The 27,609-nt window shown below is 52.3% G+C and overlaps 2 protein-coding genes across 3 annotated transcripts; both read right to left on the bottom strand.

The window, feature by feature from the left end:
* Nucleotides 1-223: 223 nt before the first annotated feature.
* On the bottom strand, nucleotides 224-18,874 carry CFAP53 (cilia and flagella associated protein 53). 2 transcript variants are annotated; one of them, XM_064176536.1, is made up of 8 exons: nucleotides 18,770-18,874; nucleotides 17,852-18,081; nucleotides 15,891-16,064; nucleotides 10,011-10,314; nucleotides 5,582-5,800; nucleotides 3,947-4,163; nucleotides 3,661-3,763; nucleotides 224-1,025 (listed from the first exon to the last, which is right to left on the bottom strand). In XM_064176536.1, exons 1-8 carry the CDS (start codon nucleotides 18,830-18,832, stop codon nucleotides 785-787), a joined length of 1,551 nt encoding a protein of 516 aa, XP_064032606.1. In that variant the 5' UTR covers nucleotides 18,833-18,874; the 3' UTR covers nucleotides 224-784. The 2 variants fall into 2 exon arrangements, with proteins under 2 accessions (XP_064032606.1, XP_064032607.1); XM_064176537.1 differs by having other exon boundaries at nucleotides 17,852-18,028; nucleotides 18,770-18,839.
* A 4-nt stretch (nucleotides 18,875-18,878) lies between these two features.
* On the bottom strand, nucleotides 18,879-27,236 carry LOC135192968 (proline-rich protein 36-like). Its single transcript, XM_064176356.1, has 6 exons — nucleotides 27,154-27,236; nucleotides 23,556-23,755; nucleotides 20,703-23,461; nucleotides 19,953-20,650; nucleotides 19,056-19,894; nucleotides 18,879-19,012 (listed from the first exon to the last, which is right to left on the bottom strand). The coding sequence occupies exons 1-6, from the start codon at nucleotides 27,234-27,236 to the stop codon at nucleotides 18,879-18,881; spliced, it is 4,713 nt and encodes a 1,570-aa protein (XP_064032426.1).
* Nucleotides 27,237-27,609: the final 373 nt, after the last annotated feature.

The following is a 27,609-nucleotide window of genomic DNA, read 5'->3' as shown; positions in this document are numbered from 1 at the left end:
CCCTCCTTGAGTCACCTGCTGTTTCTCTCACATAAAGGGCAATCTGGCCTTTTAACAAGGAGAGCTGAGAGACCAGCAAGGGGGTATCCCTTCATCCCACTGCTGAAACCCTTCTGAGACCTTCCTGCTGACATTTGCCTATTTTTTGTGTTGCTCCATCACAAAACATTGGTGTTCTGAGTGTTCATTGGTGGCAATCCCAAGCTCTCCAAAGAGGAAAAACTGACATCAAAAGGGTAAACCCTCTTTTTTTTCCTCAAAAATCATAAATTCAGCCCTGTAGAATTAATTCTGTCCACATGGAGGTATCACAAACGAGGTTGGTGACTGTGATATTCTACACATTGTTCAACAGCTACCAGGATACATGCAAACAGCTGTTTTCCTTCCAGCCCATAATAAAACAGTCGTTTTCTAGTTAACAAGAAAATGAATACCTCAAAGTACTTTTTTTCCCCCTCTAAATCACAAAGTTTTGCAAATATTTTGAGTTTCAAAGGCATTTTAATAGAGTCTGATGAAGCTCTCCACAAACTCTCAGAACAGATGTTAAAGGCCTACCTAACATCTGTGTCACAACAACATACTACAGAGAAGACAGAGTAAGTCAAATGCTTTCTCATTAAAAATCTACAGAAAAAAAATAACCTTTAAAATAATATGTTGGGGTTTTTTCTGGTTTTCCAGTTAGACATTTTGAGCAGCAGAGTGGAAGAGGGCTAATTCAAGTCAGTCATAAACATTCCTATAAAGTGTTTTTAAGGTGACTGAGGGAGCTAAAATATCACTGTAAGTGATGCTCTGGAGAGCTGGACATGAGTTTTCTTCTCAAGGGATGGGTTTTTGCTGGCTTCTCATCAGGCCTTGACAGAATATCCCGCAGCTTTTCTTGGTAAGCTCTCTCTGCTGCAAGGCCCAGCTCATAGTCTCGCTGCCTCTCCTCTTCCTCAGCATCACGGGCCTGTTGTTGAGAGGCAATCTGAGCCCTGAGTAGCTCTTGGTATTCTTTAGTTTCCTTTAGTTTTCTGGAAATGACACACAAATACCTTATTTATGAAGTGTGTCTAAAAACAACTAAACATTTGTTACTATTATTGCTCTTTAATCTGTTGGCATTTACCCCCTCATAACTCCCTTCAGGTGTAACCAGCAAGCCCCTCGCAGTGCTGGTGAGAGAACAGAATGAGGACATTGTGTCTTGGCCCTTTCCTAACACAGGCTGGTTGCCACAGCAGCTCCATGCCCCAACCCCATCTCTACTCCTCTCTGAGGATAACAGGTCACTGACAACAGGGTGCAGGGACCTGCTGCAATATTGCACAGATATTCTGGGAAGTGGTTGTCAGAAGAAATCATTCCTGCATGTAGTGAGACTTAGGCAGGCTGGAGGTCCTGCACATGGGGAGGAACAATCCCCTGTGCCAGGACAGGTTAGAGGCTGACGGACTAGAAAGCAGCTCTGTGTAGAAGGATGTGGGAGTGCTGGTGGACAAGAAGTTGGCAATGAGCCAGCAATGTGCCTTTATGGCCAAGAAGGCCAACGTTGTCTTAAGATGCACTGAGAAGACTGTGAATAGCAGGTCAGCCTCTCTGGAGATGAGGCACCTGGATGCATTCCACTGTGATCTGGTATAGGTGATCCTGTTCTGGCAGGGGGGCTGGACTGGATGATCTTTTGAGATCCCTTCTAGCCCCTAACATTCTGTGATTCTTCTCCCTCTCTACTCTGCCCCAGGGAGACCACAGCTGGAATATTGTGTCCATTTCTGAGATTCCCAGTTCAAGAGAGGCAGGCATGAGTCCAGTGGAGACTACAAAGACTCTGAGGGTCCTGGAGCATCTTGTGAGGAGGAAAGGCTGAGAGCTTGGGGCTGTTGGCCTGGAGAAGACCGGACTGAAATGGGTTCTTCTCAATGTTTATCGACACCTGAAGGGCAGGACAAGGGACAGGAGTCAGAAAGTGGAATCCAGGAAGTTCCACCTGAACAGGAGGAGAAACTTGTTTGTTGTGAGGGTGCTGGAGGACTGGAGCAAGCTGCACAGATAGGTTCTGGATTCTCCATCTCTGGAGAGCTTCCAACCCCAGCTGGCCTTTGTGATGCTGGACAAGCTGCTGTAGGTGACCCTGCTTTAGCGGGGGGATGGACGGGATGACCTCCAGAGGTTCCTTCCAACCTCACCAGGCTGGGATTCTGTGATTCCTTTCTAACTCAAGCCTCACATACTCCTTTCTTAGCTTCTGGGGCAGCATTGGAAGTCTACCTAAATGTTCAGGAACTCCTGGAGCAGGAGTCTACATCTGAAGCAGGACTCCTACACACAGTTAAGATGCCAAAGGTCCAGTCAAGACTTCTGCACTACCACAATGCACTTGAACCACAAACACTTCCTGACACCACTGGAGGCCATCTTTGCTAAGTGAAGTATATCCACAATAAAGCCTAGCATGTTTCCTTCAAGAGATCTTTGTTATTTCCAGGTGATGGTAACTAACAAGGTCGGCAGAAAACACAACAGACAGTAGCTATGAAAGGAGCTACTCAATTACCTCCCACAGAGAAGGGTGGGGAAGGCGTAGGAGTACAAACAGTGAAATGAGGCCCTTTGCCCTGGGCTTTGTGTGACACCCAGAGGAACACTTTAGCTACTGCGTGTAACTGTACTCGCCCTGAGGAACTGCAAAGAGAATCGCGTGTGGCTAAGTTCTGCTGTTTTGGTGACCCTATATGATTGTTGAAGGGATGTGTGTGGGTGCGGTCTTTGCAACAAGGCTGGACACACTAGTTGTCCTAGCTGACTACTGAGCTAACCCTTCATTAGCCCTCCTCCCCAGTGCTCTGCCACTCCTAATAACAGCTCAGAGCATGAGGGGATGTATTTAAGAAGCATGAAAGATCTAAGTCATGTGATGGTCCACACAGAGCAAAGCAAGGATGTGTAAAGAAACACCATGGTTTGCATGATGAGATCAGAATTAGTGATTTAATACCAACTGCTATTCAGCAGCTCTGAATCACAGAACTATGGAAGCATTAAGTTTGGAACAGACCTACAAGATCCCTGTAAGAGAATCATTTTGGCTCAAAGAGAACTTTAAGATCACTGAGTCCAGCTCTTAACTCAGCAGTAAACCATGGCCCTCAGCAACACATCTACTTGGCTTTGAAACCCCTCCAGGGATGGGGACTCTACAACTGCCCTGGGCAGCCTGGACCAGGCCTTGACAGCCCTTTCCATGAGAAAACTGTTCTTCATGTCCCACCCAAACCTTCCCTGGCACAATTCGAGGCCATTGCCTCTTGTCTTAGCACTTGTTCCTTGGGAGAAGAGACCAACATCCACCTGCCTCCAGCCTCCTTTCAAGGAGTTGTAAAGAGCCAGAAGGTCTCCCCTCAACCTCCTTTTCTCCAGGCTAAACAACCCAAAGTCCTTCAGCTGCTCCACTTACTGCTCTAGACCTTTCACCAACTTTGTTGCCACTCTCTGGACGTGCTCCAGCATCTTAGTGTCAGAGCTGGTCAGCTGGACAGTGGCAGAGCTTCTCCAAAAGAGAAGGAAGCCCACCCACTGCTCTTAAAGTCATCTGAAAATGAGAACGAGCTTATTCATGAGTTTAACAGATCTGCAATGAAGTGAAGCAATGGTGTAGGAGAACAATACCTTGCATATTTTTCTTCCTTTAGATGCTCAAGTTCTGCAGCTGCTTCAGCTAATAACTTTCTCTCTTGAGCAACCTCTTCGCGCTCCTTTGCATTTCTCTGCACTGCAACAAGAAAAGAGCCAAGTTTAGACAGCAATAGCTTGATGTGTTTGTTGTCTACTCAGCCATACAGCCTGAACTGTGCCAGGCCATACAGTCTTCCTGACAGCAGGGTGTTGTGCTGCATCTGCCAAGACCAGCGCCCATGAGGTGGCTGTGGTGCACAGACAAGGAGTTGTTACTTACACTTCTCCTCTATCTGCTCTTGCCTGGTGTTCAGGACATCTTTCAGTAGCTTCTTTCTAGCCTCCTTTTCTAGACGCAGTTGTTCAGCCTTCTTGGCCCAGACTTTGGCCATCTCTTCATCAAGGAGCTTGTCCACTTCTCTTTGTTGCTGTTTTTCCTCCTCCAGCTGCTGAGCCAGGTGTGCCAGGTACATCTGCTGCTCCTTGAGCAGCTCTTGCTGCAAACACACAGATACTGACAGATCTGAGTAAATCACAGGACCACAGAAGAGTGAAAAATACTTTTGGACCTCAAAAGGTGAAAAGAAATGGTGGCTTGCAGCCAGTGTGGGAACTGGGAGCACCCCAGACACTACCATGGGAAAAAGCTGTGCAGAATATTCTTCCTGGTGAACTGGCAGTGCCTGGACAACAGCTTAAGAACAGAACAAATAAAACAAGACAAATCCCTTCCCCAAGAGCAGCTCAGCTACACCACAGGCATCTTAATTTCACAGCTGTCCACGATTCTTAACCATTACCTGCACTTGGGATCTAACAAAGTGTAACAAATAATAGTAAACAACCCCTGCCCTAACTGTCAGCCAAGGTATAACAGGAAGTTGATGCAACTTTCCTAACTTGTATGAGCCACTTCAATACCCCAAGCAGAATAACAAAGGCAGCTCCCTGCTCTGTTGAAGTGACCTTGAGACCTGTTTTGACACTGAAGGTGGATAATCTACTTGTTTGAAAGGTACAGAGTAACACAGACACCCAGTGTTTCATGTTTAACATGAGGTTCTGTAGAGTCACAGAATAATTTTTGGTTGGAAGAGACATTTAAGACTATCAAGCCCAACTGTTAACCCAGCACTGCCAGGTCACCACTAAAGCATGTCCCTCAGCACCACATCTAAGCAACTTTTAAATCCCTCCAAGGATTTAAAAGATAATGAACCTATTCAGAGCAGTGATGGCAGAAAGAAAGGCAACAGCCTGTGGAACAACAGATTCAACTTCATCAAAGAAAATGGATTCTAGACCTCATTTATACTGTGGAGTTCATGAAAGGCAACAAAATTAGTCTAGATGAGATACTGCCCTGCACCTATCAAATAGCCACACCTGAAGTCCTAGGTTCAGGTTTTGGCTCCTCTCTACAAGATAGGCACTGAGGGCCTGGAGCAGGTTCAGAGAGTGGTAATGAAGCTGCTGAAGGGTCTGGAGAACAGGGCTAGTGAGGAGCAGCTGAGAGACATGAGGTTGTTCAGCCTGGAGGAAAGGAGGCTGAGGGGAAACCTGCCTCTACAACTCTCTGAAAGGAGGATGGAGACAGGTTAAGTGTGGTTCTTCTCCACGGGAACAAGGGACAGGACAAGAGGGAATGACCTTTTTTTATGCCAGGGGAGGTTTGGGTAGGACATTATGAACAATTTATTTCCCAAAAGGGTTGTCAAGGCTTGGCCCAGGCTACCCAGGGCAGTTATCGAGTCCCCATCCCTGAAGGGGTTTCAAAGCTGTGTGGATGTGGTGACGTGGAATATGGTTTAGTGGTGACCTGGCAGTGCTGGGTTCATGGCTGGACTCAAGGATCTTAAAGGTCACTTCCAACCTAAATGATTCTAACTTCATAATGACCACCTCTGTCTCTTACTTTTCTTTTTATTTTCTCCTCAGTGTCCTTCTGGGGTTCCTTAAGAGATTTCTCCAGAAGCTTCATCTCCAGGGCGAGTTCACCTTGCTTTTCTTCATAGAGATGATTCGCCCTGTCCCGTGCTGCACTGAGCAACATCTCCCTGCATTCCTTCTGCCTCTGCCATTTCTTCCTCTGAAGCTCTTCATTCTCCAGCTTCAGCAGCTGTTGCTCTTCTTCCTGAAAGGGGGGAAAGCAACCAGCTTGTAAAATCCTTGCATAACTTCACACAAGGCGATAGCTGGGAGCACTTCAACTGGAACACTAACAAACAAAGATAAATATTTAAACCTTTCTTGCTGTTGCTAGAAAATTAGTGCCATCCATTAGGCCCTCTCCAAGTGTGCACATCTGACCATGTCCTTCATTACCATTCAGCATTTTTCTCACTAATTATCACATGCACTTCAATACCCAACCACTGCACCGCCTGTACTGGAAATACTTCAGAGTCATCCCTTGAGAGAAGATGATTTCATTACAGCACATATGATCTACACCTAGGCCTGAACATGGCCAAAACACCATCTCTGGCTATGCTGGATAGTCAGAGCACTCATTGCACCTCCCGTGGACATGAAGTGGCACCAACGTCAGAATCTTACATTCTGCTGGGCAGTTATTGAATTTCTATGGTTTCAAACCATTCCACTTTGTATCAGAAAGGGAACAGTAAAGCTGAGTTCCTGGCAGGTACATGCAGAATACTGGCTAGGAGGTCAGACGGAGGCTTTCCTTCCTTCCTTTCTATTCTGACCTAGAGGGGCCACACCTGGAAAACTGAGTCCAGTTCTGGGCTCTCCACTTAAAGAATGAGAGGAAATCACTGGAGAGAGTCTAAAGAGCCTACAAACCTGCTGAGGAGCCTGGAGCATCTCTGGCAGGAGGAAAGGTTGAGAGCCCTGGGGCTGTTGAGCCTGGAGAACAGCAGCCCTAGTGGGGATCTGATGAATGCTCAGCAAGAGATAAAGGGTGGAGGCAAGAGGATAGGGCCAGAGTCTTCTCAGTGATGCCCAGTGAGAGGACAAGGGGTAATGGGCACAAACTGGAACTCAAGAGGTTCCAATTCAACTGAAATGTTTCCAAGGATGGGGCATCTACCACCTCTCTAGGCAACTAGTGTCACCACATTTCTTCCTTTTCTCCACTCTCAATCTCTCTCTTTTAGTTTCAAACCATCATCCCTTGGCCTGTCACAACAGGCCCTCAGAAAAAGTCTGTCCCCGGCTTTCTCATAGGAATCCGGAGACCCTGTAAGGCCACGAGAAGGTCTCCTTGGAGCCTTCTCTTCTGTAGGCTGAACAAGCCCAACTCTCTCAGCCTGGCCTCTCAGCAGAGCTCTTCCAGCTCTGCTAGCACTGCTGTGGCCTCCTCTGGCCCTGCTCCAACAGGGTCCTCTCTGTGCTGAGGACTCCAGAGCTGCACCAGAACTTCAAAAGGGTCTCAGCAGAGCGTGATTTCCATCACTTTCACAAGAAATCACTATTCTTTAAGGGAGAAGTAAGATTATTTTCTCTTAGAGAAAGGGGAAGAAAGGAATCTAATGTGGGTAATGCAGCTAATGCAGAAACTGCTGTCTTTGTCACCCAGCCTGAGATATCTTGAGGTAAACATATGATCTACACAGCAAAGTGCAGTTTTGCTTCCATGAGTGATCTATGTCCATTGCAACACCCAGAAGAATCACAGCATCCCATCATGATGGAGACTGAAAGGGATCTTTGGAGATCATCTAGACCAACCCCCTGCTAAACCAGGGGCAACCCACAGCAGGCTGCAAAGAAGCCATTCTACACAGAGATGCCAAGCTGTCTATAGCCTGTCCTGGACACAAATGAAACACCTGATCATCAAAGGAAAACAACTCTGCACCAAAAAAAAAAAGCCCTGTAATGAGACCATCTGCCACATCCCTCTCCTGCTGAGAAAGGATTACATCCCATTTACCATACAGAAACTCTCATTTATGTGTCCTCTGAAAAAAGTTTTTTTTTCCAGAGACTTGAACCACTTCACCAGAAATTTATTTCAGAGGTTCACTTTTCATATTGTCAAATATTAAATATTAGTACTAATGATCTTCTCTATGCTGATCAATGTCTGAAGGATATGCCTGGAGAGGATGGGGCCAAACTCTTGTCAGTGGTGCATAGTGACAGGACAAGGGGCAGTGGGCACAAACTGGGACCCAGGAGGTTCCACCTGAACAAGAGGAGAAACATGTTTGTTGTGAGGGTGCTGGAGGACTGGAGAAGGCTTCCCAGAGAGGTTCTGAAGTCTCCTTCCCTAGAGAGGTTCCATCTCCACCTGGCCATTGTGATGCTGGGCAAGCTGCTGTGGGTGTCTCTGCTTTAGCAGGGATGTTGGACTGGATGACTTCCAGAGATACCTTCCAACCTCACCATGCTGGGGTTCAATTTGTAGTGATTGGATGACCACTTAGGTTACTCTGTTATACACTAGAAGCTGATGTTAAGAAGGTAGGCACTCCACCGCTGTTTTAAACAATCACAGAAACCCATCTTGGTGGGAGATTCCCCTCTCAGGCTTCTCTTCTCCAGGTTAAACAGCCTAAGATCTGTCAGCCTTTCCCCATGATGGAGGAAAGATGAAGACTGAGTCTGAACTAGACCATCTCCCATAACTCACAAAGCCAACACCATCAAACCTCTCTAAAGCCAGCACAGCTACAGCAAGCCTAAAATAGGGAGAGATGGGAAAACAAGAGGGTAATGGCCAAATCATTTGGCCAAGGTAGCCACTCAAAGTGATGCACAACAGCAGCCAACACTATCAGGTGAGAGCACAGGCACTGCTTGTTAATTTCTTAAAATTAAAAAAAAATTATGTAGATTCTGAAATTCAGTCAGCTGAGAAACAAGAATTTGCAGTTACTCGTAGAAACACATCTCCTCACCTACGTGTCAGGGACCTGAGTGCACCAACAAGCTTTGCAATCTCCTTCTAGGCATTTGGCTGCCTGAGCTTGCAGCCAGCCTCAAGGTGAGCCTTAGATCAGAGAGCTGGGAAAGAGCAGTGTGAGAAAGGGCTGAGAGGAGCCACATGGGAACTGCACTTGGGCTCCAGCTCTTATTCCTGATGCCAACACGAACATGCCTACTTCAAGTACACCTGTGCCTGAGGTCAACCCTAGAATCATAGTCACAGAATCATTCTAGTCAGAAGAGACTTAAAACATTCCAGTCCAACCACGAACCCAGCATTGCCAGGTCACCACTAAGCCACAGCATTCAGCACCACAGCTATACAGCTTTTAAATCTCTCCAGGGATGAGGACTCCATCACTGCCATGGGCAGTCTTTTCCTGAAGAAATGGTTTCTCATGTCCAAACTAAACCTCCCAAATGGCCCTGAGGCCATTTGCTCTTGTCCTATTCCTCGTTACTTCAGAGAAGAGACCAACTCTCACCTGACACCTGCTGACTTAACTTCCTAGCTTCATGTTGGACTTCATCACTGTACACTTGCCCAGGCATTTGGGCTGTTACATGACCTCAGTTAGTGTCAGCAAATTTGTCCTGCTCCATTTCTGCAAGTATAGGGGGACTCTGGTCAGAGATAACAACAGACTTGTCTGTCCTGATCTCACTTTTGGCTCCTGACTCACCTTCTCTGTGGGGAGAAATACCTTTGCAGCTTCCTCCCACTGCCATTCACTACCATGATAATTATACTAAGGTTTAGGGAGACCTTCTTGTGGCCTATCAGTACTTCAAGGGGCCTAGAAGACAGACTTTTTCTCAGGGCTTGTTGTGATAGGACAAGGGGTGAGGAAGATTGAGAGCAGAGAGAAGGAGGAAATGTTTGAGACTGAGAGTGGAGAGAGCCTGTCCCAGGTTTCCCAGAGAGGTGGGAGATGGCCCTTCTTGAAACCATTCCAGTGAGGTTATTTGGGACTGTGAGCAACTTGCTCTAGTTGCAGATGTCCCTAGTGACTGCAGAGGGGCTGGACTAGGTGACCTTTAAAGTTCTTTCCCTCTCAAGCCATTACGTGTATCATGATCTGGGATCTGGTGTTACACATTACAGCAGGGATAGAAGACTCTCCAGCCATCCCACAGGACACTGGAAATCAGAATATTGCAAAGATGTTTGACAAAAGCATAAAAACATCTCCCACAAAGGCTCTGAGAGGCTCTGAATTCCCAAATACTTTACCAGGCTGTTTTAGAAGATGTATTTCCCCTCTGTAAACAGGAACATATTTGCCACAGCTCTGGAAAAGAGGCTTAGCATAATAGGACATTCTCAGATACTAATGGAATCAGTGAAGATACAAATAAGGTATGGATTAATGTAAACGTCTACTAAGCCTGTCATGAGGAGGGCCCCACGCACACCCTTGGATTGAGAGGGACATGGACATTACCAGCAGTCGAGCCTCTTCCTCCTTCAGCCTCCTCGCCTGCTCTCTGCGCAGGCTGATCTCTGCTAGCTGGGCACTGAGCGCACTCAGGATTTCCCTGCTCCCTTCCACCGCCTTCTGCATCTCTGCTGCCTCGTGCCTCTCCTTAGCCAGCCTGTCCTCTTCCCAAAGCTCTGCAAACATCTGCTCCTCCTTCTTCTGCTGCTTTTTCAGCTCCTCCTTCAGAGCTAACTGGGCCAGCCAACCTTCACACACCTCCTTCTGATGCTTCTTCATCAACTGCACGCGTAGCTCCTCACACTGTTCTCTGAAAGACAACATGAAAATAACTCAAAAAGATAAGCAACTCTGGAAGGGTGTGAGGGGTGGAGGCTTCCAGCTCAGAATATACAAACACAACAACAACAACAACAACAACAAACATTCAGGTTGGAAAATCCCTTCAAGATCATCACATCCAACTCTGAACCCAGCACTGCCAAGTCCACCAGGGTGAAGAACACTACACTGTTTGCAGAGTCTGCTTATGTCATTGCAGACAAACCACCAGAGAGACCAATGTGTCTGTGGTGGGTTAGGAATTACCCACCCTCCCTCCCCACATTTAAAACTCACCAGACCAGCTCAGGTGGGTTGGAAGTAAGATAAAGCTGTATTTTACAGCAAAGCTCAATGTAGAAGCATATATACACAACATATTTACATTTATTGACAATTATACATAATTTAGAAATAAGACAGAAATCCAATCTTTCCCCCCCCCCCCAGACAAAGAAAGAGCCCAGAAGGGGCTAACACCACCCCCTCTTCTCTCAGACACATAACAACCAGCAAGGCTTTCATATTATTTGTTCAGCCAAGGTTAGTGAAAGAGATTAGAGAGAGAAGATTAGTGACCAAGAGCCAGGAAGAAAAAATTGTTTATATATTGGCTTGTTATACGTCTTAGCAAACCAATGAATGACACAGACTTTATCATTATTATTCTTTTACAACTTCATTCAGATTCTGTACCAATTTCTCTTATTAGAATATTCCAATAAGCCTTAAACCAGTGTGCTGTCCAACCAGTACACAACTTGGATAATACACAGGCATTTCAATTCTGTTCTATAATCAAGAGGATACCAATTTTCATACACAATGCTGAAGATCTACAAATGTTAAGAGTCTATGAGCTTTTAGAATGTGTGAGACACATGGATGGTGTGAAGTACAAAGATCTCTCACCACTTCATGTAGAATGAGAGCACTTTCTACAGATTACAACAATCCCAGCATGGTGGGGGTGAAAAGGGACCTCTGGAGATTATCCAGTCCCACTCCCTCTGCTAAAGCAGGGGCACCTGCAGCAACTTGCCTAGCATCACAATGGCTAGCTGGGGTTGGAAGCTCTCCAGAGGAGGAGACTCCACAACCTCTCTGTGCAGCTTGCTCCAGGCCTCCAGCACCCTCATTGCAATCAAGTTTCTCCTCCTGGGTTCCAGTTTGTGCCCATTGCCCCTTGTCCTGTCACTCTGCACCACTGAGGAGTCTGGCTCCATCCTCTTGCCCCTAACAGGTCCTTTATCTTTCACTAAGCACTCATCAGGTGCCCTCTGTGGTTGCTCTTCTCTAGACTCAACAGCCCCAGGGCTCTCAAGCTTTCCTCCTCATAGAGTTGCTCCAAGTCTCTCAGCATCTTCAAAGCCTCTTTGGACTGCCTCCAGTAGTTCTCTGTCTCTCCTCAAGCAGGGAGTCCCAGAACTGGACCCAGTCATCCAGGTGTGGCTCCAGTAGGACAGAGGAGGAGGAGAGCTTCCCCTTGAGCTGATGTCACACTCTTCTGAATGCACCCCAGGATTGGTGCACTGGCATTCTTGGCCACCAGATCAGAGTGCTGGCTCATGGTGAACTCGGCCACAAGAGCAGATATCCCAATATATCACTTTTCTGACTCTCCAAGCAGTGCATGACAGCAGCTGTTACTTGTACAAGGTCAAACTGTATCCCTTTACACAATGCTTAGCTGCAATCCTGCATAGCTGCAACATTAATTATTCATCAGCAAACTGCCTTGCAGCATTGTCAGTTTCCACAGCAAGGAAGTTATTTACTTTATTCATAACTACAGCAATGACATGATGCAGAACACGCTCCTGTGGGTGCCCCTGCTTTAGCAGGGTGATTGAACTAGATGATCTCCAGAGGTGTTTTCTAACCCCCACCATCACAGGATTCTGGGGATCCCAGGATCCTTGGTCACCTCCTGCTAACAAACAGAGAATAAGCATGACTTCTGATTTCATTAACATGTGGCTGAGGTAACTACCAGTGTGTAATCTTTATGTCTTGGCTTACAAGAGCTGAAGCTTTCTCAATAAAGCTCCACATTGATCCAGCCCAAAGAAAATGCCTTTAGGGATTATAAACCACAAAGAGCCTTTCCCCAAAGAGGCCTCCTCTGGTAAAGAAGCAGCTGAACAACCTGCTGACAGACAGAAAAAGGGACACTGCCAAAAGCCAGCCTGACCCTGTTCTTGGTGTCACAGTAAGAACTCCACACTGAAGGTGCAGCAGGGCAAAATTTGAGCTCTGATGGTGGAGACACCTTCATCTTCCTCAGTGTTGCAGGAATGAGGCACAGACAGAGAACACAACACTCCACTTCTAATTCCATGCAGAAGCAGAGATCACACCACACTTCAAGGGGTCTACAGCACAAGTCCTGTGAGGAGTGGCTCAGGGACTTGAGGTCGTTCAGCCTGGAGAAAAGGAGGCTGAGGGAAGACCTTCTGGATCTCAAACAGCTCTCTGAAAGGAAATTGGAGCCAGGTGAGGGCTGGTCTCTTCTCCCAGGGAAGAAGCAACAGGACAAGAGAAAATAGTCTTGAGTTGCACCAGAGTAGGTTAAGGTTGGACATGAAGAACAATTTCATTTCCAAAAGGGTTGTTAAGGCCTGGACCAGGCTGCCCAGGGCAGTGGTGGCATCCCAATCACTGGAGCACTTTCAAAGCTGTGTAGAGTGGTGCTGAAGGACATGGTATAGTGGTGAACCCGGCAGTGCTGGGTTCATGGTTGGACTCCATGATCTTAAAGGGTCTCTTCCAACCTAAATAATTCAATGGTTACATGATTTTCTTCACGCAAGCTTTCACTGTTTCTTGCTTCACATTTCATCTCTATGCTCCTGGGTCTTCTCTCTCTCTTCATCCTCTACCTATAAAGCTTCTATGTGCATCAGCAGTGCAATGTGCTGAGCACTATACATGAATCATAAAATGGACAGCAGTGCCATACCACCAGAATTCTCATTTTGCTTGATTTGATTGATATCTAGATGTTTCTCACTTCTTACTTCTTCTGAGCCAGGAACAGTTAACTATGATCTGTTGAGTACCCTTTCATCAATACGAAGTCTGCAATGTTTCCAGAGACAGGGAATTTACAACCTTCACTGTGCAGCCTGGGACTCACCACCCTCAGGGTCAAACATTTCTTCCTTCTCCCCACTCTCAGTCTCCCTCATTTAGTTTCAAACTGTCACCCCTTGGCCTGCCACAGCAGGCCATCAGAAAAAGCTGTTCTCAGCTTTCTCAGAGGCCCCTTGAAGAAGGTCTCCCTGGAGTCTTCTTTTCTGCATGCTGAGCAAGCCCAACTCTCTCAGTCTGGCCTCACAGTAGAGCCCTTCCAGCCCTCCTAGTGTGCTGTGGCCTCCTCTGGCCCCTCTCCATGCTGTGCTGAGGACTCCAGAGCCGTCTCCAGCACTGTAGGTGGGGTCTCAGCAGAGTACAGCAGAGGGGCAGAATCCCCTCTCTTCACCTCCTGGCTACACTAGGACAGCTGTTTTTCACTTCCTTTCACAACAGAGGAACTTTCTCAGTACAGACTGCCCCTGCAACAGCAGAAATCAGAACAATGAGGCACATGCCTGGAGCCATAGCATGCTCCAGGAGGAGCCTCTACCTTCAAGCAGATTAACAAAATACCTCACTACTCCCAGTTTTCCTACCTTTTGACACTGGGATCTATCTCCCAATTTGTGGGCAGGAGTCAGTGGTGATTACAGACCACTGTAACAGTTTGTGTTGATGTAGAAAATATTTCTCAGCTGTTGAAACACATCTTGAAATCTTCTACCATTACAAATGTTACCTAAACACAATGGGCTCAGAAGTTCTCTCAGCAGTGAAGAAATAAAGAATTCATTGCTATCAACTAATCTGAATTTAACTGAATTCCCAGGAGAGAAAAGCAGCTGAATAAAAGTTGGGCAGGGCTAGAACTTTAATAGAAAATCACCTTGTAATTGCTTGATTTCATCAAAATAATTCCCTCAAAGCAGCTTTTACAGCAAACTATAAACATCTGCTCCCCCAGATGGCTGCCTTGCTTCCTCACTTTGCTACTCTAAGCTTCTTAACATCAAAATTGTGCCTGTATGTTGCTACATCCCAAAGACAAACTGTATTTATCTCCCTCCCCTCAGTTTTTAATTCATTTTATGGCTGCAGTACAAAGTTGCTGTGATAACAGCATCCCCTGTGTGGATGCTTCTGATGTTATCACTAGAAAGAGGATGCAATTCTGGCTTTATGCTGATTCTAAGGCATTGCAATTTGCTTTAAAGATCCCAATGATGAACATGCCCTCAGGCTGAAACTGGCTGAATATCTTTCCAGACAAGCTGCAGCCCTTCATGAGAATAAATTCCATTATGAATCAGTGGTCCAAGTGCACTGTAACAAAGGGATCTTCCTGGTTAACATCGCGATATGAGATGAATTAAACCTAAATCCTCGGGCTACAGCTCCAAACGAGGCCACATGGCTGCTGAAAGGGCTGCCTTTAGTGCTCTGGAATAAGGCACATTCTGGCATATGGCTTGTCATGTACATCACACACTGGTGGAGTGACACCAACACCACTGGTGCTGGGAAAATCCCATGCACAACTCAGCAACAGATGGGAACTGGGTTCAGGAGCTGGATTAGAGGACTACATCCAGCAACACACAATTTGGGACCAAAGACAGAAGGGACAAAGTCCTCCTCTGCACTTTCTGCAGCTCTGAGCAGGTTTGCACAGACAGGGACTGCTTCTATCAGTCTCACTGATGGTGAGAGCTCCTGCCAACAGCTGGCTGCAGAAAGGCTCTGGCTGAGACTTGATCCTGGGCACACCAAGAGTACTGCCACAGCTTGTGCCACACCTTGGGGGCAGGAAGGCAGAAGTGGCACCTGTGGGAGGGGAGAGGACAAGTGACCCTTAACTGCCCAACTGCCCTAAGCAGACCATGCTAATATTTGAGAACCCTTTAAGTGAAGAAATATTTCCAAGCATCCAGCCTGAACCTCCTCTGGTGCAGCTTGAAACTATTTCCTCCCTTGCCACCAAGGAGCAGAGGCTGCCCTCTCCTTGCTCCAATCTTCCTTCAGGTAGCTGTAGAGAGCAATGAGGTCTCCTCTCAGCCTCCTCTTCTTCTCCAGAGTGAAGACCCCCAGCTCCCTCAGATGCTCCTCATAGCCCAGGTGTTCCAGGCCCTTCTCCAGCCTCATCGCCCACCTCCAGACCTGCTCCAATCCCTCAGTGTCCTTTCTGTAGTGAGTGGCACAGAACTGAACACAGCACTCAGGTGTGGCCTCATCAGAGCTGAGCACAGGGGCATGACCACCTCCCTGTCCCTGCTGGCCACACTATTCCTGATCCAGGCCAGGATGCCATTGGCCTTCTTGCCCACCTGGGCACTGCTGACTCATGTTCAGTTGACTATCAACCAACACCCCCAGGTCCCTCTCCAAGTTACAGCTTTCCAGTCACACCCCCCCAAGTCTATAGCTTGCCATGAGGTTGTTGTGCCCCAACTGCCTTTATTTTTACTCAAACTATATTTGAGAAGATACCTGAATTGCTGTTCTCGTTTCTCAGCCACCAGTTCTTGCCTTTCTTTTTCTCTCTTCTCTCTCAGGAATTTTGCTCTCTCCCTCATCTTGGCTTTTTTCTCCTCTACTGTTTCCTCCAGTGCCTCCATCTCAGCGAAGTACCTACTTTCCTCTGCCTCCAGCAGCTCACGAAGTCTGTAATTAAAACATTAAATCAAAGCTAAGTCAATCCTACTGTTGGATGAAAAGGCACTGGTTTATCTGTTAGGAAGACAAAAGGGCAATGGGCTACTTTGAACACTTCTTGCCAACACTAAAGAAGTATTCCTGGATCCCTGCTTACAGAGGATCCTGTGAAGGTGATTCTGGCATATCACAACTTAAGCTCTTACAAATCCATTTCCAGTGCTGCCTTACAACTTCATCCTCCTCTTAAATGAAACCTTCTGATTTCCAAGTTGATATAAATTTCATCTGGTACTACTGGTGTCACTCAGGCCAATCCCTTCCTGGTATTTGCCACTCTTCTGTATACATATAGAACTGTATCTTATTTGAAACTTGGGAGCCTAGAAACTCATAATTCCAGCCCAAATGTTACAGCAGCTACTCTGTGAGCAACAGTACTATGGATCTATTCTGGCACTGCTGGTGGGAGTCATGGCAGCAAAGCCACTGACCAAATCTGGCAGCTGAATTTCACTCTGTTTACCATGAACTAAGAACATAAGCCAGAGCCCTAAAGATGCTGAGAGGCCTGAAGCATCTCTCTGAAACAGGAAATGCTGAGAGGCCTGAGACTGGACTGTTGAGCCTGGAGAAGAGCAACCTGAGAAAGGATTTTATCAATGTTCAGCAAGAGATAAAGGGTGGGGAGCAAGAGGATGAGGCCAGTGGTGCCCAGCAAGTGAGAAGCCATGAAGATGACTAAGGGACTGGACTATTTCTTCTATAAAGAATTTCTCCTAAAGCACCCTCTCTTCTGAGAAAGCTGGGACTGTTCAGCCTGTAGAAGAGAAGGCTAAGGGGGATTTTATCTATGCATGTAGATATCTGCAGGGCATGAATACAGAAAAGGGAGATGGCCTCTTGGTGGTGCCAAGTGATACAAGAGGCAGTGGGCATAAATTAATAAATGTGACATTCCGTTTGAACACAAGAAGATAATTTTGTGCTATAAAGCATTGCTTGTAGGACCTAAACACTAACAAAATTTGCTTCATACAGTTACAGAATCCTAGAATGCTTGGGTAGGGACTTCTAAAGGTCATCTTGTCTTGTTGGAACACTGAACAGGGACATCTGTGACTAGAGTAGCTTGCTTAGAGCCCCATAAAAACTTACCTGGAATGCTGCCAGGAATGGGGTATCTACCCCTTCTCTGGGCAACCTGTGACAGGCTCTCACCACCTCAAGGTCAAACATTTCCTCCTTCTCTCCACTCTCAAAATCCCTCTTCTAGCTTCAAACCACCACCCCTTGGCCTGTCACAAGAGTCTGTCCAGAGCTTTCTCTAAGGCCCCTTGAAGCACTGTAAGGCCACCAGAAGGTCACCCTGGAGCCTTCCCTTTTGCAGGCTGAACAAGCCCAACTCTCTCAGCCTGGTCTTCCAGCAGAGCCCTCCCAGCCCTGCCAGCATTGCTGTGGCCTCCTCTAGCCCCTCTCCAATGGGTCCTTGCCTGTGCTGTGCTGAGGACTCCAGAGCTGTCCCCAGCACTGCAGGAGGGGTCTCAGCAGAGCGCAGCAGAGGGGCAGAATTCCCTCCCTGCTCCTGCTGCCCACACTGCTGGGGATCAGCCCAGGACACAGCTGGCTCTGGGCTGGCAGCTCTGTGTGCTGGCTCACGCCCAGTTTTCTTTCTGTTACAATGAATGCACCACTCCATAGGGTGCAGTGTAACTGACAGACCTAAGCTCAGCTGGGTGCCTTTCTCAAAGAGAACACAATAGGGCAGATAGTGGTGTCAGCCAGTGCTTTTCTACCTCTCTCGTCTCTCCTCAGTCTCTGCCAAGTAATCCTGCATGGCAGCATTCACCTTCCTCTGCACAGCGCAGTGCAGCCATTTCTGCTTGCTCCGCTGGTGCCACTCCTGCACCCTCTGATACTGGTTGTACAGCTTCAGCAGTTTAGCCTGTGCAAGAAGTTCCTTTTCTTTCTCTCTGTGGGCCAAGAAAATATCTTCATGTTTTGGTTCTTTCAGAGGCTTGTCTCTCTGGCAGAGAAAGCACAGGTCAGCAATGAAAATATTATCTGTTACTTCAGAATGGTTTTCAGTTGAAAAATACATACCTAACCCCAAACGGTGGGAGCTGAGGGCAGCTAGGGGTAAATCCCTGCACTGAAGAGCATACCACCACTACCAGAAGATGAAATACCTTCAGGCGCCAGCCCCTCTGTGTTGCCCAGACTACAGCTTAAATCCAAGGGGGTAGTGTACAGTCTGCTTACCACCAGTCCTGGAGGTGTTTCAAAGAGGCAGATATGGTGCTGAGCAGCACGGTTCAGCACCACATTTGGAAGAGTCGGAGAAAACGGTTGGACTTTATGATCTTTAAGAGCTTTTCCAACCAAAACAGCTCTATGCTACCTATCAAACACTTGTTCTCCCCATTGCTAACCTCCAGCTGCCTCCACGTCTAGTACAGCTCCTTGGAGTTCCTGGCACACACACAAAACCCATGTCCCCCTGAAGGGACGACTTTGCCCCTCACGGCCACAGTTAGATCAGTCCTCTAGGGACGGAAGACAGCGAGTCCCGAGGCCCATCTGGCCCTGGCATGGCCAGGAAAGCGCATCTCGGAGCACGCCCTACTCCCTTCGGAGGTCCCTGCCCCAGCCATCACCGGGTTGAGGCGCCCCCTCAAGGACTCCGCACCATGCTCTCCGGGGTGGGCTCTCACCAGTGCAACGGAGTGCGGGAAGGGCCCTGTCACCTCCCGGGACCCCCGCCCCCGAGCCGCCATGGCAGCGGCCCGCACCAGCCGGCGGAGCCTCCGGACGCGACTCTCGTCACCATAGCGACGCCGAGCGGCGGAAGTGACGGCATGAGGCGCCTGGCGCATGCGCAGGCAGGCGGGGCGGGGCGCGCGGCCCGCAGAGGGCGGGGCGAGGCAGGAGGTGGCGCTGTGGGGCGGTAGGTGGCGCTGTGGGGGGCCGCAGAGGGCGGTGTGAGGCAGGAGGTGGCGCTGTGGGGGGCCGCAGAGGGCGGTGTGAGGCGGTAGGTGGCGCTGTGGGGGGCCGCAGAGGGCGGTGTGAGGCGGTAGGTGGCGCTGTGGCGGGCCGCAGAGGGCGGTGTGAGGCGGTAGGTGGCGCTGTGGCGGGCCGCACAGGGCGGTGTGAGGCGGTAGGTGGCGCTGTGGGGAGCCGCAGAGGGCGGTGTGAGGCGGTAGGTGGCGCTGTGGGGGGCCGCGCAGGGCGTGTGGGGCGGTAGGTGGCGCTGTGGGGGGCCGCATAGGGCGGTGTGGGGCGGTAGGTGGCGCTGTGGGGGGGGCGCAGAGGGCGGTGTGAGGCGGTAGGTGGCGCTGTGGGGGCCCGCAGAGGGCGGTGTGAGGCGGTAGGTGGCGCTGTGGGGGCCCGCAGAGGGCGGTGTGAGGCGGTAGGAGGCGCTGTGGGGGCCCGCAGAGGGCGGTGTGAGGCGGTAGGTGGCGCTGTGGGGGGCCGCAGAGGGCGGTGTGAGGCGGTAGGTGGCGCTGTGGGGGGCCGCAGAGGGCGGTGTGAGGCGGTAGGTGGCGCTGTGGGGGCCCGCAGAGGGCGGTGTGAGGCGGTAGGTGGCGCTGTGGGGGGCCGCGCAGGGCGTGTGGGGCGGTAGGTGGCGCTGTGGGGGGCCGCAGAGGGCGGTGTGAGGCGGTAGGTGGCGCTGTGGGGGGCCGCAGAGGGCGGTGTGAGGCGGTAGGTGGCGCTGTGGGGGGGGCGCAGGGGGCGGTGTAAGGCGGTAGGTGGCGCTGTGGGGGGCCGCAGAGGGCGGTGTGAGGCGGTAGGTGCCGCTGTGGGGGGCCACAGAGGGCGGTGTGAGGCGGTAGGTGGCGCTGTGGGGGCCCGCAGAGGGCGGTGTGAGGCGGTAGGTGGCGCTGTGGGGGGCCGCACAGGGCAGTGTGAGGCGGTAGGTGGCGCTGTGGGGGGGCCGCAGAGGGCGGTGGGAGGCGGTAGGTGGCGCTGTGGGGGGCCGCAGAGGGCGGTGTGAGGCGGTAGGTGGCGCTGTGGGGGCCCGCAGAGGGCGGTGTGGGGCGGTAGGTGGCGCTGTGGGGGGCCGCAGAGGGCGGTGAGGGGCGGTAGGTGGCGCTGGGTGGGCCGCACAGGGCGGTGTGAGGCGGTAGGTGGCGCTGTGGGGGGCCGCAGAGGGCGGTGTGAGGCGGTAGGTGGCGCTGTGGGGGGCCCGCAGAGGGCGGTGTGAGGCGGTAGGTGGCGCTGTGGGGGGCCGCAGAGGGCGGTGTGAGGCGGTAGGTGGCGCTGTGGGGGGCCGCAGAGGGCGGTGTGGGGCGGTAGGTGGCGCTGTGGGGGGCCGCAGAGGGCGGTGTGGAGCGGTAGGTGGCGCTGTGGGGGCCGCACAGGGCGGTGTGAGGCGGTAGGTGGCGCTGTGGGGGGGGCGCAGAGGGCGGTGTGAGGCGGTAGGTGGCGCTGTGGGGGCCCGCAGAGGGCGGTGTGAGGCGGTAGGTGGCGCTGTGGGGGCCGCACAGGGCGGTGTGAGGCGGTAGGTGGCGCTGTGGGGGGCCGCAGAGGGCGGTGTGAGGCGGTAGGTGGCGCTGTGGCAGGCCGCAGAGGGCGGTGTGGGGCGGTAGGTGGCGCTGTGGGGGGCCGCAGAGGGCGGTGTGGAGCGGTAGGTGGCGCTGTGGGGGCCGCACAGGGCAGTGTGAGGCGGTAGGTGGCGCTGTGGGGAGCCGCAGAGGGCGGTGTGGGGCGGTAGGTGGCGCTGTGGGGGGCCGCAGAGGGCGGTGTGAGGCGGTAGGTGGCGCTGTGGGGGGGGGCGCAGAGGGCGGTGTAAGGCGGTAGGTGGCGCTGTGGGGGCCCGCAGAGGGCGGTGTGGGGCGGTAGGTGGCGCTGTGGGGGGCCGCAGAGGGCGGTGTGAGGCGGTAGGTGGCGCGGTGGGGGGCCCGCAGAGGGCGGTGTGAGGCGGTAGGTGGCGCTGTGGGGGGCCGCAGAGGGCGGTGTGAGGCGGTAGGTGGCGCTGTGGGGGCCCGCAGAGGGCGGTGTGAGGCGGTAGGTGGCGCTGTGGGGGGCCCGCAGAGGGCGGGGCGAGGCGGTAGGTGGCGCTGGTGGGGGCCGCAGAGGGCGGTGTGAGGCGGTAGGAGGCGCTGTGGGGGGCCGCAGAGGGCGGTGTGAGGCGGTAGGTGGCGCTGTGGGGGCCGCAGAGGGCGGTGTGAGGCGGTAGGTGGCGCTGTGGGGGGCCGCAGAGGGCGGTGTGAGGCGGTAGGTGGCGCTGTGGGGGGGGCGCAGAGGGCGGTGTGAGGCGGTAGGAGGCGCTGTGGGGGGCCGCAGAGGGCGGTGTGAGGCGGTAGGTGGCGCTGTGGGGGCCGCACAGGGCGGTGTGAGGCGGTAGGTGGCGCTGTGGGGGGCCGCAGAGGGCGGTGTGAGGCGGTAGGTGGCGCTGTGGGGGCCGCACAGGGCGGTGTGAGGCGGTAGGTGGCGCTGTGGGGGGCCGCAGAGGGCGGTGTGAGGCGGTAGGTGGCGCTGTGGGGGGCCGCAGAGGGCGGTGTGAGGCGGTAGGTGGCGCTGGGTGGGCCCGCAGAGGGCGGTGTGAGGCGGTAGGTGGCGCTGTGGGGGAGCCGCATAGGGCGGTGAGGGGCGGTAGGAGGCGCTGTGGGGGGCCGCAGAGGGCGGTGTGAGGCGGTAGGTGGCGCTGTGGGGGGCCGCAGAGGGCGGTGTGAGGCGGTAGGTGGCGCTGTGGGGGGCCGCAGAGGGCGGTGTGAGGCGGTAGGTGGCGCTGGGTGGGCCCGCAGAGGGCGGTGTGAGGCGGTAGGTGGCGCTGGGTGGGCCCGCAGAGGGCGGTGTGAGGCGGTAGGTGGCGCTGTGGGGGGGCGCAGAGGGCGGTGTGAGGCGGTAGGTGGCGCTGTGGGGGGGCGCAGAGGGCGGTGTGAGGCGGTAGGTGGCGCTGTGGGGGGGCGCAGAGGGCGGTGTGAGGCGGTAGGTGGCGCTGTGGGGGCCGCACAGGGCAGTGTGAGGCGGTAGGTGGCGCTGTGGGGGGCCGCAGAGGGCGGTGTGAGGCGGTAGGTGGCGCTGGGTGGGCCCGCAGAGGGCGGTGTGAGGCGGTAGGTGGCGCTGTGGGGGGCCGCAGAGGGCGGTGTGAGGCGGTAGGTGGCGCTGTGGGGGGCCGCAGAGGGCGGTGTGAGGCGGTAGGTGGCGCTGTGGGGTCCGCAGAGGGCGGTGTGAGGCGGTAGGTGGCGCTGGGTGGGCCCGCAGAGGGCGGTGTGAGGCGGTAGGTGGCGCTGTGGGGGGGCGCAGAGGGCGGTGTGAGGCGGTAGGTGGCGCTGTGGGGGGGCGCAGAGGGCGGTGTGAGGCGGTAGGTGGCGCTGTGGGGGCCGCACAGGGCAGTGTGAGGCGGTAGGTGGCGCTGTGGGGGGCCGCAGAGGGCGGTGTGGGGCGGTAGGTGGCGCTGTGGCAGGCCGCAGAGGGCGGTGTGAGGCGGTAGGTGGCGCTGTGGGGGCCCGCAGAGGGCGGTGTGAGGCGGTAGGAGGCGCTGTGGGGGCCCGGAGAGGGCGGTGTGAGGCGGTAGGAGGCGCTGTGGGGGCCCGCAGAGGGCGGTGTGAGGCGGTAGGAGGCGCTGTGGGGGCCCGGAGAGGGCGGTGTGAGGCGGTAGGAGGCGCTGTGGGGGCCCGGAGAGGGCGGTGTGAGGCGGTAGGAGGCGCTGTGGGGGCCCGCAGAGGGCGGTGTGAGGCGGTAGGAGGCGCTGTGGGGGGCCGCACAGGGCAGTGTGAGGCGGTAGGTGGCGCTGTGGGGGGCCGCAGAGGGCGGTGTGAGGCGGTAGGAGGCGCTGTGGGGGCCCGGAGAGGGCGGTGTGAGGCGGTAGGATGCGCTGTGGGGGCCCGCAGAGGGCGGTGTGAGGCGGTAGGTGGCGCTGTGGGGGGCCGCACAGGGCAGTGTGAGGCGGTAGGTGGCGCTGTGGGGGGCCGCAGAGGGCGGTGTGAGGCGGTAGGTGGCGCTGTGGGGGGCCGCAGAGGGCAGTGTGAGGCGGTAGGTGGCGCTGTGGGGGCCGCACAGGGCGGTGTGAGTCGGTAGGTGGCGCTGTGGGGGCCCGCAGAGGGCGGTGTGAGGCGGTAGGTGGCGCTTTGGGGGCCGCACAGGGCAGTGTGAGGCGGTAGGTGGCGCTGTGGGGGGCCGCAGAGGGCGGTGTGAGGCGGTAGGTGGCGCTGTGGGGGCCGCACAGGGCAGTGTGAGGCGGTAGGTGGCGCTGTGGGGGGCCGCACAGGGCGGTGTGAGGCGGTAGGTGGCGCTGTGGGGGCCCGCAGAGGGCGGTGTGAGGCGGTAGGTGGCGCTGTGGGGGCCCGCAGAGGGCGGTGTGAGGCGGTAGGTGGCGCTGTGGGGGGCCGCGCAGGGCGGTGTGAGGCGGTAGGTGGCGCTGTGGGGGGGCCGCAGAGGGCGATGTGAGGCGGTAGGTGGCGCTGTGGGGGGCCGCAGAGGGCGGTGTCAGGCGGTAGGTGGCGCTGTGGGGGGCCGTAGAGGGCGGTGTGAGGCGTTAGGTGGCGCTGGGTGGGCCCGCAGAGAGCGGTGTGAGGCGGTAGGTGGCGCTGGGTGGGCCCGCAGAGGGCGGTGTGAGGCGGTAGGTGGCGCTGTGGGGGGCCGCAGAGGGCGGTGTGAGGCGGTAGGTGGCGCTGGGTGGGCCCGCAGAGGGCGGTGTGAGGCGGTAGGAGGCGCTGTGGGGGGCCGCAGAGGGCGGTGTGAGGCGGTAGGTGGCGCTGTGGTGGCGGTTGGGGCGTCACAGGCCGCGGCTCTCGCACGTTGCGTACGGGGCGGGCCCTGCCGTGCCCGGTAGCGCTCGGTGAGTGCAGTGTTATCGCGGCGGGAGGTGCTGCTGTGAGAGCACAGGGGAGGGACGGCGAGGAAGTTCGTAGGCAGGCTGTAGTGACTTGCAGCGGGAGAAAAACGCAGCTACTGTTCCTGTACGTTCTTCTGTGACTGAGAGGGAAGGCGTTCGTGTTCAGGTAGCAGAGGTGTGTGACACCTTCAGAGGAAGCTTAAACGCTTGAGCGTTCTGCCTTGCTATGGGGAAAATGGTATGGTCGTTTCGTTAGTATCAGTCAGCTCAACCATTAATCCAACATTGCCAGCTCACTGTTAAACCGCATCTCTTAGCACCACATCAACACAGCTTTGAAACCCTTCCATGGCTGGGGACTTGAAGCTACTTCCTCTTGTCCTATCATTTCTTTCTTGGGAGAAAAGACCTACCCGCACCTGGCTTTCAGGGACCTGTAGAGAGCCAGAGGGTCTCCCTGCAGCCTCCTTTTCTGCAGGCTGAACAACCCCAGGTCCCTCTCAGCTGCTCCTCACAAAACTTGTGCTCTGGACGCTTCGCAGCCTGGTTGCCCCTCTCCAGGCATGCTCCAGCCCCTCAATGTCCTTCTTGGAGTGAGAGGCCCAAAACTGAACTTAGGATTCAAGGTGTGGCCTCAACAGTGTTGAGTAGGGGCTGGAGTAGTAAGGGGGACAACCCTTACACTAGTTCTGCTGGCCATTCTATTGCTGATCCAACCCAGAATGCTGGTGGCTTTCATTGCCACCTGGCTGTCAACCAACACCACCAAGCCCTTTTCCACACACTGGAAAAGTACACATGCAACAACACAGGTAAAAGCAGCACATTTGAAACTTTTTTTTTTGCTGTCCAGCAAGTACCAAGCCCCACAGTTCAAGCATCTCCATTTGTGTGTCTCCGTCCTGGTGCTGCTGATGAGATCCCACAATATGTGATAGAAGAAAATTACTCCGCATTTCTCCCACGGTTTTGTATTTTCACTTGTGTCATTCATACAGCTGGTGACATCTAGTGGAGCAGAAGCTTGCACAGATGGGTACAAGACTGCAAAAGCTTTGAGTTATGTCCTGGTTTTGCTGGGACAGATTCCTAGACCAGCCTTGGTCTACAAGCCAGTAGCAGTTTGGAGTCTGTCAGGGCAGCTGACTCAGTTTGGCCCTTAGGTGTATCCCCGATCATAAATATTACACTTTGTATAAAGAGCAGGTTTCCTGAAGATGGAAGTTTCTTCTCCTTCCCCTTCCCATTTCCCTTCCCTTTCTTCTTCCCCTTCTCTTTTCCCTTCCTTTTCTCCTTCCCCTTCCCCTTCTCCATTTCCATGCCTGCAGGTTGATAGTCACTATGTGAACCCCACAGCATCAGCTCCCTGGTCAGGATCAACAGAATGGTTTGAGTTGGAAGGCATCATTAAAACTCATCTAATTCAAACCCCCGTACATTGAGCAGGGACATCCTTAGATCAGGTTGCTCAGAGCCCCCTCCAAGCTGACCTTGAATAGTTCCAGGGATGGGGCTTCTACCACCTCTCCAGGCAACAGGTTGCAGTGTTTTGCCACTCTTTCTTCTGTCTTATTTTTATTTGAGTCTATCCCTTTTTAGTTTAAAACTGTTAGCTCTTGCCCTGTTGCAGCAGGCCCTATTAAAACATCTGTTCCCATCTTTCTTATTGAGTCCTTTTAAGTAGTTAGAGGCTGCAAGAAAGTCTCCTTGAAGCCACCTCATTTCTAGGCTGAAAAAAACAGCAACCCTATAAGCCGTTCTTCATGGGAGTGATGTTGCATTCCCCTGATCATTTCTGTGGCGCTCCTCTGAGTCCACTTCAGCAGATTCATGTCTTGTGCTCCAGAGGTGAATGCATGACCCTGGAAAAGGTCTCAGCAGAGTGTGGTAACAGAGCCAAATCACCTCCATTGACCAACTGGACACTTTTCTTTGGATGCAGCCCATAACACTGTTGGTTTTCTGGTCTGCTGGTGCATGATATGAGGTCATGTCTGGATTTTTTTTGTTTGTTTTTTAAGTCCCTAGCATGAACCTATTGGCATAAGGTTGTGCAAAACTTGCCAAGGACCTGGTTTGAAATTGTGTAGAGTTAGAAGACTAGAGAATAAAGTTTTCTTTTATCTTCTGTCTCTAGTACCAGAGACCAGAAAGTGAAGAGTTGAAAATGGGTGGCGGGTGTGAATTGTCACTCGTCCCAGTGTAAATTGTCATTCTTGCACAGGAATCTGTACGTGAGTAATAGAGAAGAGCAAGTTCTGTCTGTACAACAGTTTCTGAATGACTAGCTGGTAGGTAGCAAGCACAAATACCTTACAGAGCCACTTGTCAGTAAGAGCATTGTGTTCCTTTTGTCACCATGAGAGTAAAGAAGATGTCTGGCTGTGTATGCAAGTAATAAGGCAAATTACAATGTTTCTGATAGATATTACCAAATATGTGAAGCTCTCATGGGATGTCACTTTGGGTTGTACTGTAGTGTAGCAGCTGATTTGTTCCTACAGATCTTCAGTGAGATTTCTTAGACAAACCATTCTCAAGCATAACATTGAGTCAAATTTTACCAAGTAAAATAAGCTTTCAGGTAAGTAAAAAACTCACCTCATCTGTGATCACCAGTTACCTGAGTTGTCTTAAACTTTAGCTAATGTTAACTTCCTCTGTGAGAATTTAATCCACCTTTTGCTTCTCAGTTGTCTTTAGTATCTAGCTGCAACTAAAATGGAGTGGCTTCTACAAAGGAGGTATATCAGCATAGCTATGGGGCTGTTCCAGGCTACTTAGAAAAGGCTCTGACTCAGCACCAGAAACACAGAAACTCCAGAAATGCGGGAAATTAGTTTCCACACTGTCTCTTGTTTCACACAATTCACAATGACTCGTGGATTAAGGTGTTAGGTGTTTCACTTAAGTGACAGAAGTTATGATAGTATGGTCTTATTTGTTTTACCACATTGTCAGGGTTTACTATCAGAGTTTGATTGTAGGTAGTGTTTTGTCATTAGAGAGTGAGACTTCTTTTTAACTCTTTTTTTTACTCTAGTCTGTGGAAAATGGTTGCACTTGTGAAACCTGTGGAGGGATACATAGGGGGAATTTCAGCTTTTCATAGAGTCTAGCTGTTCCACACATGCTGCACCACAAGGAAGAAGCAGGATGTCTGATCTCTGCACCCAGACCCAGAATCCCACTTGCCACTGTCCAAGCACTTACACCTTTGTTCCAGCACAACTGTAGCGGTCTCCTATGCCTTGCTTAATGTCAGCTTGCTACTCTCAGAGGTTTCACATCTCTGATGTGGCGTTCCTGACAACTGACAGATGCAGGCTGCCCGTTTTCCACTCGTTGTGGTGCAGGGGATACTTCTGTATGCTGAAGCTGATATTTGCACTTTCATTCATTTACTCCTTTGTGAAGGCACTTGCCATTCAGGCAGTAAGTACTTCACTATGTTCTGGCTGGCCTAGAGGTAAAGGTGCTGGACTGAGTGCTGCTGGTGACTGCTGCTCAACAGTAGCTTCAAGCAGAAAGCTTCAGTGGTGCCATAGTGATGAAGCAAAATTGTCCCTGTCATGTGTCCAGGTTATGGATTTCTTCTGAGCTATGGTTGATACATGGTTAATGTGCTGCTGTGCTAGTCATCTTTGATGTGTGCCTGTGCCCATGTCTTGAGGAACTTAAGTAACAAAACAAGGGGGCAAATAGGCAGAGTGGAAAGCTTGAATTCTGGGGGTGTTGCCTGTGGAAGAGAAAAGCAATTTATTCTGCATTCAG

The sequence above is a fragment of the Pogoniulus pusillus genome, chromosome Z, assembly GCF_015220805.1.
Source record: "Pogoniulus pusillus isolate bPogPus1 chromosome Z, bPogPus1.pri, whole genome shotgun sequence".
NCBI lineage: Eukaryota > Metazoa > Chordata > Aves > Piciformes > Lybiidae > Pogoniulus > Pogoniulus pusillus.
This window is presented reverse-complemented; position numbering and strand designations above follow the sequence as displayed.